This window comes from Orbicella franksi, chromosome 6, assembly GCF_964199315.1.
Source record: "Orbicella franksi chromosome 6, jaOrbFran1.1, whole genome shotgun sequence".
Lineage (NCBI taxonomy): Eukaryota > Metazoa > Cnidaria > Anthozoa > Scleractinia > Merulinidae > Orbicella > Orbicella franksi.
This window is the reverse complement of record NC_138150.1, coordinates 11,560,960-11,578,042: the sequence shown is the minus strand read 5'-3', so window position 1 is coordinate 11,578,042 and position 17,083 is coordinate 11,560,960. Positions and strand designations below refer to the sequence as shown.

The window sequence follows — 17,083 nt, the reverse complement described above, 5'->3', positions numbered from 1 at the left end:
GCCATTTCGTTGTAAATAAATAAGTATGAGCGTTTTTGAGATACGTATAAAGCTGCACAAGTATAATAATGTGAAGTCATTAATGCAAAAATGTAAGAAATGTGATGGAATGCAAGTGAAGTAAAGTTATGTATTGTAAAGTGATGTAACGTAGTGAGAGAAGTATTGTATTATAATACAGTTATGTTGTAACTACGCTTTGTAAGATAAGTGATGTGATAAAAACTGCAAAAAAAAAAAAAAACACAGTTTGAATAAGTCTGACCTGATCGATAAACTGTAATATCAAGGATATGCTAACATACATCCTCAGTCTATTTAATTCTCTAGTTCAATTAATGATGTAACATATATTTGTTTTTCTTCAATTTAACATTAAATCAATCTAACAAAAGAAGTTTCTCGTGTTGTCTTTGCTCTATTTCAGCTAATACAGTTTGCTTTACATTTCGGTATATAATACTTAACTTCATCATGAGTGTTTCGCCTTCTTTTCAGAGGTAAAATTTTTAAATTCGAAAAAGAAAACATGCTCTCCAGGCAACGTACGTGCATTACGGACGGTGCCTACTTTTTTTAGGCGCACACGTTCAGCGCATCACGCAAGGCACGGTTTACACGCCACGCGCGTGCTGACATTGACATTGACGTAATCAACTACGCTACCCTCACTAAAATGAAAGCAAAATCTTCCTACTGTGACCAAATCAAGTTTTAATGAAGCTATACTAAACTAGGAACACCAGAATAGCAGCATATCGTTTACCCGGGACTAACTGTTAACGACTTCCAGCTTAAAAACTAGCTGTTATCCGTACAAAATTAGACCGAAATTCAACTGTAAACAAGTACTTGCAGATGGCATAGTGCACGCAAAACAAGTGCGAGAGACGCAAATGTTTGACTTACTGGGGAGGTGATAGGAAAAAAATGTAACGGGCATCGTAAAAGTCTTCAAAAAAGATGAGAAGAAGTCATTAAACTTTTAAAAACGCGTGGTTACCCCTACATTTTATGCTATGAAATCAAAGTGGCAAGCCTATTTAACACGTGATTAATTTCTGGTTGTGACGAAAACCTATTTAGCCTGTATTTTGTTGGGCTCAATTTCCAGCCGTTTTGGGAGTCCGGTTGTTTATCCTCCTTGTGGGGCAAAGAACGCGGACTCACAAAACGGCTGGAAATCGAGCCTAGTATTTTGGCTAAACCAGAGAGCTGTCAAGGACGCTAAAAGCGCTGTTGCGAGGATTTTGTTTTAAAAACATACCAAAAGTGGTTTTATTGTTACCATTTACCATTTAGTTTAAAAAAACTTTATTATTTGTCTTTTTTTTTTGTATGCCACGACGAATTCAAAGGAAATCTGTGAAGAGAAATCTCTTCCTTCTTTTTCAGAAAAATGCTGACGTCAGCACTGATTTTTAATGGAGATTCAAGGTTAATTATCTCGGAAAAATGCGTGGCTGCCCTAGTTTTCTTTATGGGTTCCAATAGCCCTTGCTAAGATCTACTTTTTCCACATTGTCCTAATCTGGTGCAAAGACTTGTATATTTAAAAGGCACCGTCCTTAAGTTGCTGCCACACGAAGCGATATGTTGAAGCGCCAAGTCGTGTACTCTTCATACGAGAGGATATCGGATCCCTGAAAAACTTGCTCCTCGTCACATGTCCCGAGAACTTCAAAAGAGTTGAAATACGCGTTTCGTATTTTGGGAAAAAACATTTTCAGCAAAACTTGTGTTGTACGAGCTTAAACGTATAGGCATAGATATACACTACGCCGCGACGTACCACTGTGATGTAAACATAGCTAGTCCGCTTCCATGCGCTCTGTGAACCACTTTTGTAATGTCACCTGTAATGTCGGCACTAAGTCTGCGATAAAATGAACAATTCAGTGATTTATTGAATTCATTGGCATTAATATTACAGGTTTTCTCCATATTATTCATTTTCAGGATTTTCATATACCTTCCGTCTATTGAAGCTTTATAACAGTTTTCACTTGTGTGTCGAAATAGTAATTATACTATTCGCTAAGCAATTGGCTTAAAAAGACCCGTATCACTTTGTCATCCAATCAGATGAAAATCAAAGCCAATCAAGACTCGTTTGCACGCGTTTTCCCGCGCCTCGCGTTAGCTACATTAATTTGCTTTGAGTTTTGATTGGTTCATCGGATTGTCTGCGTCTGTTGTGATTGGCCAGAATGATTACTTTAGTTTGGGTTTACGGTAGTTGTGTATTAATGTAGTCGGAACAGTTAAGGAAGAACCAAGTGAGTTCAGTGCATAAGTCAGGCAAAGTATGTACTTCGTTAACTCAGTGGTCTGACATTGGGCCATAGATTTGTGTCAGTCCTCTGGACATTTCAGGTGTTCAAACCTAAGATGATGAGAAGAGCCTGGGACACAATGGCTAACGCTGATCAAGTGACTGGCGTTCTTGCGAAATGACCGACAAGCAAAAGCCTAAATTAGTTTGTCATCTGCAGGTACAGCAATAATCGCCAGCGAAATTATTCCCTTGTTTTGAATTATCCGCGATGATTTAGCGTGAAATAAAGTTGACTTCGGATTGAATAATTTTCAATACTGCAAGGCGTACAGAAAGACAGAAGTGACACATTAGTGGTTTAAACTTCTCTTCAATTGCATATCCATGTTTATTAAGGCTTGCGCAAATGCGTTAACCCTTCTAAGAGCCTTTAAGGGAGACGCAGTACAACAAAACCTGACTGGAACTAATAACGTTCACTCGCAACATGACTGATTTCATGTTGTAACTTAGTTTCAGGCAATCAAGTGAACACATATTGCAATTGAGACTAGATTTTCTACGTGCGCAGTTTTTCTTTGTTATTCGTGTCTACAAATCTCTTTGGCAAAATGCTCAACTTGGTCTTTAGTGAAGAACTTTCCTGGAGTTTCTATATTAAGTCGGTGGCTTTCTCTTGGCTTGCTTGATAATTCGTCTAGTTCAGCTTCATCAATATGACCAGAAATGCCCACGGAAAACAGCTTTATACCTCTTCTTGTTAGTGTATCGGCACTCGCTTTTGTGAATTCCACACCTCGCGTGCTAAAACCATCGGATAGAAACACTGCCACCTTCTTTACATCTGAAGATAAAGAAAGATACAAGATTGTCATTTTTTATCAGTCAAATTTTCCCATCTATCCCTTAAAATTTCAGCCCATTTCTTAGCTTAGCTATCAGTTGATGTTTTAGTTCTCAAATCTCAGTTAAAAAACGGGTTATTTCTCAGTTGACACAGAAAGTTGACATAATTTTTTCGGTGACTCGCCCCGTGAAAGCTTCGGTTCCATTCCTCTTATGATTTGTGGTTTGTTTTATCAAGAAATTTACCCACAATGCAAACAATTAGTTCCAAATTTCCAAATGGAATATAAAACGGAAAATGTTCATGCTTTTATGTAAGGCAGTTCCTGAGGCCTCCCGCCAGTTTTGACATGTATTTGCGGCTACTAAAACCAGTTCCAGGCTCTCTAGTAACTTGAACTTGCCAGATCTCGGCATGTATAGCTGGTTTACACTAATCAGTTAGTATAAGAACAAACATAAGCATAACCACAAAAAGAAACATAAGCCAGTGAAGACACCAGAACATAAGCACGAGGACATTCGCAAAAGAGCAAGAAACTGGATCCTCGATACCGCATTCATTCGCGTCAACAAAAGAAGAATGTGCCTCTGGGAATGTATATTAGCCCTCCTCCATGTTTAAACAATATGGCAGAGTCCAAATTGTTTGTGATAATGTTAGTTTTTGCAGAAGTCAGGGTCAAAGTAAGTTATGACTGGTTGACTGCTATGCTAATTTATGCTTATGCTCACGTTCATACTTATGCTTATGCTTATGCACTGGTGAAAACCAGCCTATGTATTAGAAGCCGTATGACTTTCACCTTTACTACTTGTCCTCGCCCCGTTTTTGGCGTCAAAAAGTTTAAATTCTATAAGATCAAATCCAAAGTCGAGTCGACTTGCGGCTCCTTCATATGGGAGTTCATCTACCGCCTTTAAAACAGATTCTCGAGAAGTCTTGTCGTTAAACGTTCTTCCTGTGTGGGTGTATTGACTATATGATGCCATTGCCACGTTCGTCTTCTCCTTTGAAATGTCGAAGTGTTTTATGAGGTCGGCGACAAATTTCTTTCCGACTTTAAACTGATCCATTGTTACGCTCCCTGAACCATCCATGAGAATTACCATGTCTATCTTGTTATGGCACATAAATTGTTCCTTTTCTGCAAGTGAAACTGTGTGTGACAAAATGAATGCATCAGTAGACAACAGATGAAAATACGCTGACCTCTAGGACAAGCTTTCAGTTACGAGCTAATGACTGAAATTTCTAGTTCACTTTACATGCAAGGCTGAGTCTGAAGAAAAAGTCAGAACTGCCGCAGGGATATATTATGTTTTATACCATGCCATAGAAAATACAGCCAATCAGAATACAGAGGGTGGTAAAGGGGGGGGGGGGGTATGGATCACGTTTCACGGAAAATAAAGCAGCCCTTTCACAATTCACGAAAAATACAACATTGGCATTTCACGCTTCACGGAAAATAAAAGAGAACGTTTTGGAAAATCACGGTTTACGGCGACTATGGAAATCACGATTCACGAGGGAAAAAAATGGCTATTTCACATTTCACAGGAAATAAAAAGGGCCGATCACGGGTCACGACCTTTACCACCCTCAATACAGGAAAGCCGTTGTATATTCGACGGTATTACATCCAACCTTCCCATCATGCATGGTATAACACAGCAATACAGCGCTCTCTCATGGAATACCATGGAACATCCCACTCGTCACTTGTATTTTCTTGGTTTACACACGAGCCTTTCGAAAAAACACAGTGACTGGTGAGATATTCATACCACTCGAAAGCATTGCATAACTAGTTTTTACCCTCACAAGGCGCTGGGATTCGCTCTCTTTGTCTTTGTGAGGCATCCCAACTGACATTCAAGTTCCAAGGACAATGGACGTTGTAAACCTTACTTGTCCACGTACCAAAAAAATAAACTAAAGCGTTTTGGCTTAATGACATTGCCAAACAGTTGTAAATATTTTATACCATAGAATTTAGTCACCGTACATTCTGGAATGGCGTCTTATTGTTATAATTCAGTTTTAATCGAACAGTTCACTGTTCAAGTATATTTACCTGCTGCTAAAACGGATAGGATAGCCAAACCAATCCCTCTCATTCTTGCGGCAATCCTGTAAAATCCGCAATAAAACACAAATAGATTCATATTTTGTCATTACCCACAGGAATTGTTTGTTTTATAGTCTCCATAACAGACAAAACACCCGTACAGTGGCCTCAAGCGGTTAGTTCAAGTCTCCTCTAGCTAAATCTTGACGAATGTGACCTGACGCATCATTTTAAAAAGAATGCGTTTAGTATACTGAATCATGAAGAGGAGATAACCCATTGCAAATTTTATAAAATAACAGATCTAGTTGATTACTCAAACCTTCTCCTGACTACAAATAAAGTATGATCTCAAGTTTCAACTGCAATCTCTGATTACACCGTGTGAATTGCTTTGCTAGTAGATGTACCTGTAAACTCTACTTATATGCATGCAGGACCTGTTGAACCTGTCCAACCGTGAAAGGAGTCAGTGAAATACAACAATCAGATATGAGTTTTGATGAAGACCTTCACTCGGCTATTTAAGACTAAATTAAGCGGCACCCTATTGAGCAAGATCATGGTAGTTCGCTAAATTCGTGGGTAGCTGCTATCTCAAGTCAGGCCAGATTAGGTTTCATTTAGAGATTCATAGTTGTCACGTGGCATTTTCGTGACGTGCAAGGTGAGCAAGGGGTGATGGGAAGGGGTTCTAGTAAATCTCCCTATCTCACCCTGCGCTCCCACCTCGGCCCGAGCCGTGCGCTGTATGAAGTTGTATGAAGACGACTGGGGACGAGTCAGACGATCACAACAGTAATCGTTGAGCGATTGCATTGGGGACCCGAACACTATATCAGCAGTAACAAATAAATGTACTGTTATTTACCTGTGTTCCTGTGTCTTTTTGAGTCGTTTAGAAGGGATTTGAATGAAGCCAAGGCGGTTTACATTTCCGAATATTATGTCGTCTTGAGACGTAATTGGAGTGTCATAATTTCAATGCCGCAAACGAGATAATATTCGGAAATGTACACTGCCTTCGCTTCATTCAAATGCCTTCTAAAGGACTCAAAAAGACACACGAACACAAGTAAATAACAGTACATTTATTTTTTCTGTTCATAGAGTGTTCGGGTCCCCTGTGACGATGCTTACAAGTTAGCTCGCTAACCAGTTTTCATATAATCGCCACGATCACAATAGAAAATAGAGGACGCGGAAGAGTAAGAAATAGTTCTTTACATAGATCTTACCCCTAAAGTAATCCCCTCTCTTAGATCGCATCCAGTTCCTGAAATCCCAGAAGGATTTTTTTCACCTGTTATGTTATGCGTAGAGATTACTGAAGCTAAGAACTGAAGGACAAACAATACAAACAGAAAACCTCAAAGAAAAAGTACAAAACTGCAATCAAAATTCTCGCTAATCCTGGGTTACCTTAACCAGGCTTTAAACAACCCGGCCCTGAAGTGTATCTTAGCTATCGCTATGGTCGCTGAAGAGTTGTTTCCATATGATCACAACAGTCGTTAAACGTTTTCTTCAGCGATTCCAGCGATTGTAGCGAGAAGGTAATCAGCCTCTAGAAACACAAGGGGAGAGAAAAGAACAGAAGACTGATCTGCCAATCTGTTTATTTACTTGACGCGAATTACACCCGGGAACCCTAGCAAAGACAGCTTTTCCTATTCTGCCGTATTTAGAGTCTGTAACATTCGCGTACATGCTACCACGTTGCCAAACGGTAATTTTAAATTCATGTGAGAGTTAGGCCTTCACGGAGAGCTTGTATGTAGGCTAAAAAAACTTACACACTTTTCCTTTCGTATTTATTGTATTCTTGTCTATTCCGTTTACACTGTTAAGGAATGAAAACTTTGTTTATGAGAAAGCCAAGCACAAAGATAAGAGCTACTTTTCTACATCTACATCTACATTAACATTCATATCTTTTATAGATATAATGAGCATTGAAGGGATTATTAGTACCAAAATGAACTAAACAGAAAGCTGTTAAGTCTTTTACAAAAGTTTCTTAAACTATGTAGGATAACAAATGGACCAATTGGCAATATAATGTAACAGGTATTAAGAAATATCATCTTGTTTAATTGAAGAGTGTCCTCGCACATGCTTGGCTAAGTAACAAGATTGTCTAAAACACTTTTGACAGTGTGGACACTGGAAAGGTCTCTCTCCTGTGTGTGTCCGTACATGAATTTTAAGGTGGCTTGACTGTCCAAACTTCTTTGGACAATGTGGACACTGGAAAGGCTTCTCACCAGTGTGGGTTCTCATATGCGTGCTCAGAGCTGACGAATGCGAAAACACTTTAGTGCAAAAGCGACATTGAAATGGCTTTTCACCGTTGTGAATACGCAGGTGCAAGGTCAGGTGACTCGATTGTCCAAATGTCTTGGGGCACTTGGGGCAATGATATGGCTTCTCCCCAGTATGCACGCGCATGTGAGTGGTCAGGTGACTTGATTGACTGAAACATTTCTGGCAGTGTGAACATTCGAATGGCTTCTCTCCAGTGTGAGTTCTGAGGTGTGTGCTTAGAGAAGCGGACGATGAATATTCCTTTGAACATACTGGACACTTCAGTGGATCGAGTTCTGGATGGCTGCGAAGGTGTGACGTAAATTTGTGCGGACAAGAAAAAAGTTCATTGCACTGGGGACACTGCAGTATCTTCTGTTGGCGAACACTTTCCTTGGACACTCCGTTTGACATCTGTACGTTTCCCAAGTGATCATCTAGGGCAGAGGGAAACAATATCAGACAGACTAAAAAGTATGCCACTACAAATGACATGAACTAGCCAAGGCGAGCACGACCATTTTACCTCTAGTGCATACCTTTGCACCTCACTAGATGGACTAAAGCTAACATAAGTGTTGAGAAGGTTAGGACTTTTGTTCTCCCCTTTCCCCTACCTATTCTTATTCAATGTCAAGCTTCCACAATATCTTACTCTTACAAGATTGTCAAGTCTTAAATTGAGATTGGAGAACAGGGAGTGCCTCAAATAGTTCGAGTACATTGTTTTCTGAATTGAGTTCAAATGCCATGGTATTCAAGTACAATTTTACAATTAACCAACTACTTTACTTTTGTCTCAAGTTGTAAGTCACTCACTTGGCTAGTCACTCGTTCAGTCACTCATAAAAAGTGCAACTCGTACTCATAACTAAGTTGTTCAACCTCCACTGTTGACATACATGATAGCCTACAGTTACACAAGTTGATTGATTCAAAACTGTTCCACACCATTGTGCAGTTCCAGAAAATATCCATACCCAACTCAAGGAAGGTTAATAGAACTTTCAAGTGTGTGTGCATGGGATGGGGGGGGGGGGGGGGGGGGCGGCGATGGGGTTCAAAGTAAAAAACCTTTCATGGAAGGGGTATGGATATTTTCTGGAACAACACATTGTTATTTGTAAAACTACGTCAGAACTAAAATTATCCCCATGAATATCCCTTTTTATGACCCTTCTGGAATATACTGGTAAATCAAATTGAAAAAAGAACACTAACATAAACAGAGGCTCAAATTTTGTTCAAGGGAAGAGATGCAAGGTCAGTAGTTTCTTAACTTCTCAACAGACTTGTTGAAATCTGATGCTTCCTCTTGAGAGCACTTACTTTCTGACTGTGAAATGTTGACTTCTCCACTCTGAACACAATGAATATGAGTTTTCTAAAACAAGCCAAAAAAAAAAAAAAAAAATTAGCAACACAAATGCATATATTATTAAAGAGTCTACATCAACTCCTTGTTAAGCATAGATTTTTACATGACATTATTTAATGGTCCATTTACTGAATAAATTTAGTAACCTCATTCCAATATCCTAATTCCAATATGCCCTCCCCTAGTCAAAGAGAGTTTTTCTAATAAACACTCTATTGTAACAACCCCACCTGCCACCACTATGTTGGTATTGGTACTCTTATTTTCTATTATTATTTTCCATTATAGTAGCACCATAAGTACTGAGTTCAGTTTCGGTGTGTTGAAAATGATTTGTTTTGTCAGAATTACTTTAAATCAATTAGAACCCAAATAAATTTCATAAGTGCCCTGAATACTTAATCAAATTGGTAAGTTTCATTATGGTATGTTGACAAATTAAGACTAGTTATAATCACTTCAATAGTTCTTTTGTGCTGTTGTGCTCATAATCTCAACCAAGTACTAATTGTTGGAGAAAAGTTTGTGAGGGCTTTAAAACTTTCAGACAATAATTTTACTGGAGTGAGGCAATATATCCTGCAGTGCAGACTACTGAAAGGTCCAAGAATGCTTCTGTAAAACCAAATATACATGTAACACAAGCGTCGTTCTTGAGATTAGGACACATTCTATCTTCAATGTTCACTGACAGCTACTCACACAGTCTGCAAAGATATCCACGGTCACTAGGCGTTCTTGATGGTTGAGTACCTCTTCATCATCCTCAGATTGTTTCTGAGAATGTGAATAGTCTTGACTTTCATCTTTACTGCTGCTAGTAATAACATCATTACTAGTAGAACTCAGTTTAGTTTGTGAAATGCATGGAGCCCGTTTTGTTGAGTTCAGACCAGATGAAACAACACTTGGGACATCCTGTTTACAAATTGCTTGTAATGAACAGGCTCCAGAGGCTCTGTCATCTGCACTACAGGCATTTTGACTATCTTCCTGCATAATAAGGAAAGTTAGTTACATGAATAGAATGTACAAAATAAAGAAACCAAATTTTGTAGCAGTAAACAACCATTTTTGCCAGCTTAAGTACATGAAAGTGAAGAATGATCATCGCAGTTAATTTTCCAATTTAAGCAATTGGAAAGAAGAAGCCTGAAAAGATCAGGGCTTCAACGGGATTTGAACCCGTGACCTCCGCGATACCGGTGCGATGCTCTACCAACTGAGCTATGAAGCCACACATTGGGAGCAAGGTCAATTTATTGAGTTCATATCTTAACTGCGATGATCATTCTTCACTTTCATCTACAACCGCAGTTCATATATGAATTATTTCATATAAACTTCACATCATTTCACTCCTCACGGGAAGATATGAACTCAATAAATTGACCTCGCTCCCAATGTGTGGCTTCATAGCTCAGTTGGTAGAGCATCGCACCTGTATCGCGGAGGTCACGGGTTCAAATCCCGTTGAAGCCCTGATCTTTTCAGGCTTCTTCTTTCCAATTGCTTAAATTGGAAAATTAACTGCGATGATCATTCTTCACTTTCATCTACAACCGCAGTTCATATATGAATTATTTCATATAAACTTCACATCAGCTTAAGTACTTGTCAGCATCATGTGGTCAGCACTGCATGCCATCCACCAGAACCACCATCCTCTTACATGTAAGACTTACTAGTTAGTGATTCCTTTCCCTATCACTAAAATTTAAGGTTTAGGTTTACAGCCACACGCCTCGAAACAAACTTTGCACTTCATTTGTTTTTCAGTCTAACCATATTTTAACCATTGCAACTCCTTCAGCCATTTAGAACAAAATTCACATTTCTTCACCTGGGTATCATCCCCTGATCTGTATCACTTTTGGGTTTCCTTTTTTCAAATTTACTCAAAGGAAGCCTGAACAATATCAAAGAAACTGTATAGACATAACCTGACGAGTGGCAAAATGGCAGCTCAAGGGACATGCCATGATGATCGCAGAGATTTTTGGGTAGGGCCCACCAGACCCAGTTTCCTTACTAGTTGGATCTTTTTCCCTGTGTCCCAAGGACGCACTTCGCCAAAAACCTGTGCATCTGTTTCATTTTTCGGTTCAAATGTTGGACTTTACATGTGCCAAACCTAATACCAATTTGGTTCGACCCAAATAATTAAGTTTGGCAGTTGATTCAAACGTCGAACCTAATTTAGTCGAATGTACTTGCCAAAGTGGACATGGCACTATTGCAGCTATCGCTGATCAAAATGGCAGAAAAAAATGTGGGAAAGACAAATTGTGAAAATGATGAGCTTGTTTTTCTTGGAAATGCGATCAAAGAGGGCAGAAGAAGTCGAAGAAGGCGACTCCAGATGAAGTTAGCAATAAACAACCGAAGACGAGTTTTGAATTTGGTTTGCCTTCTATTATGGCTTATTCCCAAAGGAAAATCACAGTTCCTTGTTCAGTTTGTTCTTGCTGTCGGTTTCTTTCAGATTAATTTATTTTGTCATTTTCTCTCAAAAACATGACTCGCAGTATGCCACTGAAATGCCTGCTTTCCAACCCGCTACACTCTCATTGTTTTCAAGAATGGAACACTGCATACAGAAGTGGTTTATGCACTTCAAGGAAGTATATTTCATGCTCTTGAAGCAAGAGGAACACATATCTTCCCACTCTTCCCACCATTTTGTTTTTGCGCATGACAAAAATAGGAAACGTGCAGAAGTCTGGGTAAAAATCAATTTATATAATGTATATGTAATGTATGCATTAGGTTCGGCACATGTAAAGATCGACGTATGAATCCAAGTCGATCTTTTGCCGTTCTATTCAACTAGCTCAGTTGAATAGAAGGGCAGGTTAAGGTTAAGTGTACATAAGAGCCAAGTGGCTCATCAGGCCGGAGCTTATCCCAGTTTCAGTGGTATGAAGCAACTAGGAGTATTTCTACTCCCCCCTGGATGGGATGCTAGTCCATCACAGGGTTTCACCCCAGCATTAAATTCACTGGTACTCATTTGTACACCTGGGTGGAGAGAGGGTGCACTGTGAGAGTTAAGTGTCTTGCCCAAGAACACAACACAATGTCCCCGACCAGGGCTTGAACTCGGACTGCTCACTCCGGAGTTGAGCACACTAACCATGAGGCCACCGTGCCTCCCGCGATAGAATGGCAGAGTCGACCCAAATACAAAAGTGTCGATTCTCATCGATTCATACATGGAACTTTACAAGTGCTGAACTTAATTAGGTTTGGCACATGCAAAGTTTGATGTTTGAACCAGGCCTTAGACGCACACCTGTGTGTTAATGAGAACTCTGGATCATAAAAAACAGTAAAAGTTACCAGTTTTGCCTATAGGCTAACCAAGTAATCCTAAATTGCTTCCCGTTCTCTTGGCTGAGAAAGTTTTAAAAGGTGACATCTATACTCAAATGCAGTTCAAATCTCAGACATAGTTTTAATGTGGCAGAAGGGTTGAATTGAAATAAATTAAAGCCGAAAATTGAAGAAAGTTTTCTTGTGTTATAAACACAGTACCTTGTCAAGTTGACGTTGCCATTTACATTCTCCAGTGACTGGGTTAATGTAATAAAGAATCTTTCCTGACTTTGTTGTATGGGGTATCCATTCTGTAGCATCCATGTCATACACTTGCTAAATTATGAAATTACATGTACATGTATTCTAGAAACAAATAGTAACCACAAAACATTAGTCAGTAGACTTAGTAATGATAAAAATATGGAATACATCTATAAGTTTACGATAGTTTTAGAGAGGAAGCCCACATCAGTCTTAGCTGACTTAGCTGGTTTTCATGCAGATCCTCTATCCTGGTCAAATTGGAATTTGGAGATGTTGGGTTTTGTAGAGGGAGGAAAACCGGAAAATGCAGAGAAAAACCCTTGGAGAAGGGCGAGAATCAACGACAAACTCAACCCACATATCGCACTGGGCCAGAATTGAACCTGGGCTACATAGGTGGGAGGCAAGTGCTCTCACCACTGCGCCATCCCTGATCTATTTTTTGCAAACAGGACCGGATTATAATGCCCTCAATAAGTTGTTTGAAATGGTTATGGCGAATTTATTATATGGCTGTGTCTCACAAGGACTGGGAACTACCGAATTCACGAATTTGATTGGTTGAAATCGATATTGACCGCGGTCTAGATTTTCCCATCTAGACCGGCATCTGTAGACTGGTTTCATTTTGTGTTGAAAAAGTAGCAAACTAAAATACAAAAATGTTCACCATTTTCTTTTATTTTCTTCTCAATCATTAATGGAAGTGCCAAAAAGCCTGATGACAAAAAAAGAAACAGAGAGGACGAGCAAATTTTGGCAGGTTTAAGTTAAGCTCATTGCTGTTCGCTAGCAAAATGTCAGCAAACCAGTTACATTACACGAATTAAAGTTTTCTTCTTTGCCATATAATAAACATCTTATTAACCGAGCTAAGTCAGTCTGTATGGGAGAATCTTGACCTCGGTCGTGTGTACAGACCTCAGTCAAGATCCTCCCATACAGACCTCCTGCTCGGTTAATAAGAGCTAAGTAATTCAATATTACTAGTGTGATGGCAGACAACAGGTTACCATGAGTGCCTGATTTACACAGAGAGCTCTAGAGGTACGGATGGGGTTCTGACAAAAAAACAAGTCTCAGTTAGCTGATCCCCACCTAGGGCCACAACCAGTAGGAGGCAAAGTGCTAGTGAGGCAGTTGCCTCAGTTGTTGTTGTTGTTTTTTTTTGTTTCTGTTGTTGTTGTTTTTTTTGAAGGGGAAAAGTAAAACACTGCTCTATACCTTGGAAGAGAATTTAACCTGGCTATGGTCTTGCCTTCTGACCTCCTAAAAACAACAGGAAAAAGAAAATTAAAAAAAGCCCAGAACTTTCAGCAGGACCAATCCAAGTTCCTTAATGATTTATAAAGTAAGCTCACCTAAAAGTTCCAAGATGGTGAACACATTGCAGATTTTTGACCCTCTTCTCCTTTGATTGTAAATGCAGGTTTTGTTTACAAAAAAATCAAGCACAGAGGAAATAGGAAAATCACCACATATGGTAGCGGCAGGTCTCGCACCAAATTATCCCCAAGCTGGTATTCAAATTTAAAGAGGGGCGTTTGTTGGATAACTTTCACTTTTATGCATGCAGCCATCAGAAAGATAGCAGATTCTCTTGAAAGATAACTACGTCTCATTTGATCAAAACTTTCTTATGAAGCTTAACGCATGTAAATGTACTGGCAAACAACACAGCCATATTTTACAATAACTGTCTAATTTCTCACGTGCCAATTAGCTCATTTTTATCATCAATAAGAGTGCAGACAGATAACAGACAGATAATTTATGCAAGCTTTCAAGTTCAACTTTCAGCTGTCAAACTGTCAACTTTTAAACCAATGAGATTTTATGGGCTTAGTAGTCAATCAAAAAGTAAGAAAAGCTATTGAAAATGATGTTCACGTCTTTTTGAATAAAAGTTAATTATCTTTGTTTATGGCAAGTTTATGGTGTCTTTTCCCCTCATTTATTCCTGGCATTAGACCATTTTGGGGTCTTGTTATTGTAAAAAAGAAATCGACATCAGTTTTTTATGTGTCTGTCCTCTTATTGATGATACGTTTCGTCATAACATTGTCAAAGTTTACTGCGGAACCACTCGCCTGCAGATCATGGTTCCACAGCCACTTTGACAATGTTACGACACAATTTATCATCAATAAGAGGACAGATGCACAAAAAAGCTGACGTCAATTTGTTAACTTGATGATATTCCCACTTATTCCGTGCTTGATTTTCCGGAAACAAAACCTTTGCTAGCACTGAAAGGAGAAGACTCTAAAATCTGCAACGCATGGCTGTCATCTTAGAAATTTCAGGTAAACCAAAATTTATAAGTGAACTTGAATCGGTCCCATTGATAAACTTTAGGGTTTTTAAATTTTCTATTTCCATTAATTTTACAGTGGGTGGGTTGTGGGGTGGGGGGTGGGGGGTGGGGGGGGGGGGCAGTAGTGGGTCAGCTGATGTTGATGTTTAGTCAAGACCCGTTTGGATGCAATTTTACAACACAAGTTATTTTTTTAACCCATTCTTGAAAACATGCAGTACATGGTATATCCATAATAATTCCATCATATATGTGTAGTACTTGTAAAAACTGATGTACATAAATATTACACCAAGTTGAGCCAGGCCAAAGGTTTGTCACAATGAATGCTAGCAGAACAGAATAGTCATAAGGTACATGTATAACTGTACAGAACACAAACTATTCATTCTTGAGCGGAATTTTCGTGCAATAAAATATTGGCTTAGAGCCAAACTTCAAAATGCGGTATACCGCCCAAAATTTCACTTACACTCGATTGTATTTTACTGCAGGCAAAGAAATAAACAGACTCGGTTTTTTAAAACAGTTTCTTTGTTTGGTCGTCATCGTGGGAAACCATTTTGGGGTTGGGGATTCGTTTTGTGGCTATTATCGCTGGAGAGATGCGGCCATTAGCGCGAGGTTTACGAGTCTGTTTGTGAAGGATCGACTGTATAAGCTTAACTCTTCAATATTTACCTACCATATGATATTGATAATAGCCTCGAACCTTCAATCCAGAAGAACCAACTGTTATTTACTCTCTACAGCTGGCGCCTTTTTCTAAAACCAGTGGGAAATCCTAATTTTAATTTAACAGAACCCTAATGGCTTCTTCGTCTGTTGTGACGACTTTCAGCCATCTTGCATGAACCCGCGCTTTCGACTGACCAGCGGGTAGAACGACGCTGAATACGATGAATGCTGTATGTAAGTTGCATATTGTGTCACGGATACACGCTGGTCCTGACGTGCCATCTTGCCTGAGAATGTAACTCGTCTCTCACTCGTCTCACGTTTAACGAATAAATCACGAAGGGGGGTAGGACGGGTAGGTGTAGCACCATAGAAACAGTTAGGGGCTAAAAGTAATAACCGCTAAGAATGCTTATTCCTAAGAAGCAACCAGTAAAAAGAGTACCAGTAGCAAGGTCACCTCAGTAGACAGCTAACGCGGCAGTCTGTTTCTCCGGCTCGAAACAAGGCAGGGATTATGAGGTGAAACAATTCAGACTAGACGCTCGTCTGACCCTTAGAGGAGGATCCTGGAGGGAGGGTACCTATTCCATTTCTCAGCCCATGCTTTTTTTCCAAATCCCACTTCCCACTGCTCAAATCTCACTCCCACAAGCAGAATTCAGAAAAAATCCTAGTGTGTCAAATACCCGCTGTTTTCTCTTCGCATCCGCAAAAATATGGCTTCTAAATACGACCCAACAAAGACCCAAAAATGTATGAGGATCTGCGAAAATGAACTGAAGATGATAGGACTGTACGGAAACGTGCCAGTAGGGAATTTATCGCGATTAGTTGGGTAAAAAAGTTCCTGCCACTTCACATTCCTGTCTTTCCTGCCCGCAGCAAATCCGTCTTCCGACCTGTAAGTGTTTTTATTCTTCCGAACTTGGTCGGACGGATCATGGTCAGTGTTGTTTCAAGAGAGATCTACTCTACTTCAGAGTCAGTGTCACTGTCACTCGACTCACTCGCCTAAAGCTGTCCCTGCATGGCGGCAAACTAGCATCCTCATTTGAATTAGCCGGCTTATTACGTTCGCTTGGACCTCTCTTCGCCCTACAGTGAAGTCAAATTGACCCGGGGAGAGGGACTCCCACATAAAAATGACGGAGGTGCTCGCCGTACCCTTTTAGGAGTAGCCTGCGAGCAGGCTCACGTTGGGGCACAACGAAAATCGAGCGGTGAAGCCGCGAGACTTTCTGGGCGCCTCTTCACCAGACTCCTTTCCCGCCGGATCGCTTTGCTCTTCGCTGCTCACAGGCTATTTTAGGAGTTAAAAAGGGGTTTTGGTACGTCTTAGGGTGTTTAAGCCTCAAAAGGTCCACAGCAGGAGATTTTGCGGTACCTTTTAGGGTATTGAGCCGAAAAAACTATGACAGGAAATAAAATGTGTTATGTAAGAGTTGGTACCAGTAGGGGGAGAAAAACCATTTCAAGCCACGCCCACAAAACAAGATCTTGGTTAGAAATAACACACAAACTGCGACAACAAACATGACAATAAAACGCATTTTGGAAAACAGAATTCATTAACTTGACGTTTCGTAGGTTTCAACATACATCTTCAGAAGTGACCG

The 17,083-nt window shown here is 39.8% G+C and overlaps 2 protein-coding genes and 1 non-coding gene across 7 annotated transcripts; 1 reads left to right on the top strand and 2 right to left on the bottom strand.

The window, feature by feature from the left end:
• Positions 1-1,780: 1,780 nt before the first annotated feature.
• On the bottom strand, positions 1,781-6,481 carry LOC145491332 (matrilin-1-like). Of its 3 annotated transcripts, none has more exons than XM_081470500.1 (4): positions 6,438-6,481; positions 5,206-5,261; positions 3,931-4,284; positions 1,781-3,122 (listed from the first exon to the last, which is right to left on the bottom strand). In XM_081470500.1, exons 2-4 carry the CDS (start codon positions 5,246-5,248, stop codon positions 2,860-2,862), a joined length of 660 nt encoding a protein of 219 aa, XP_081326626.1. In that variant the 5' UTR covers positions 5,249-5,261; positions 6,438-6,481; the 3' UTR covers positions 1,781-2,859. The 3 variants fall into 3 exon arrangements, with proteins under 3 accessions (XP_081326626.1, XP_081326625.1, XP_081326624.1); XM_081470499.1 differs by lacking the exon at positions 6,438-6,481 and adding an exon at positions 5,522-6,081; XM_081470498.1 differs by lacking the exon at positions 6,438-6,481 and having other exon boundaries at positions 5,206-6,081.
• On the bottom strand, positions 6,217-16,756 carry LOC145491330 (uncharacterized). Of its 3 annotated transcripts, XM_081470495.1 has the most exons (6): positions 15,472-16,756; positions 13,694-13,738; positions 12,422-12,568; positions 9,587-9,877; positions 8,836-8,890; positions 6,217-7,943 (listed from the first exon to the last, which is right to left on the bottom strand). In XM_081470495.1, exons 3-6 carry the CDS (start codon positions 12,524-12,526, stop codon positions 7,273-7,275), a joined length of 1,122 nt encoding a protein of 373 aa, XP_081326621.1. In that variant the 5' UTR covers positions 12,527-12,568; positions 13,694-13,738; positions 15,472-16,756; the 3' UTR covers positions 6,217-7,272. The 3 variants fall into 3 exon arrangements, with proteins under 3 accessions (XP_081326621.1, XP_081326622.1, XP_081326623.1); XM_081470496.1 differs by lacking the exon at positions 13,694-13,738; XM_081470497.1 differs by lacking the exon at positions 15,472-16,756 and having other exon boundaries at positions 13,694-14,148.
• Positions 10,294-10,366, top strand: Trnat-ugu (transfer RNA threonine (anticodon UGU)). The gene has a single exon. It is a non-coding gene; the product is annotated as a tRNA-Thr (tRNA).
• Positions 16,757-17,083: the final 327 nt, after the last annotated feature.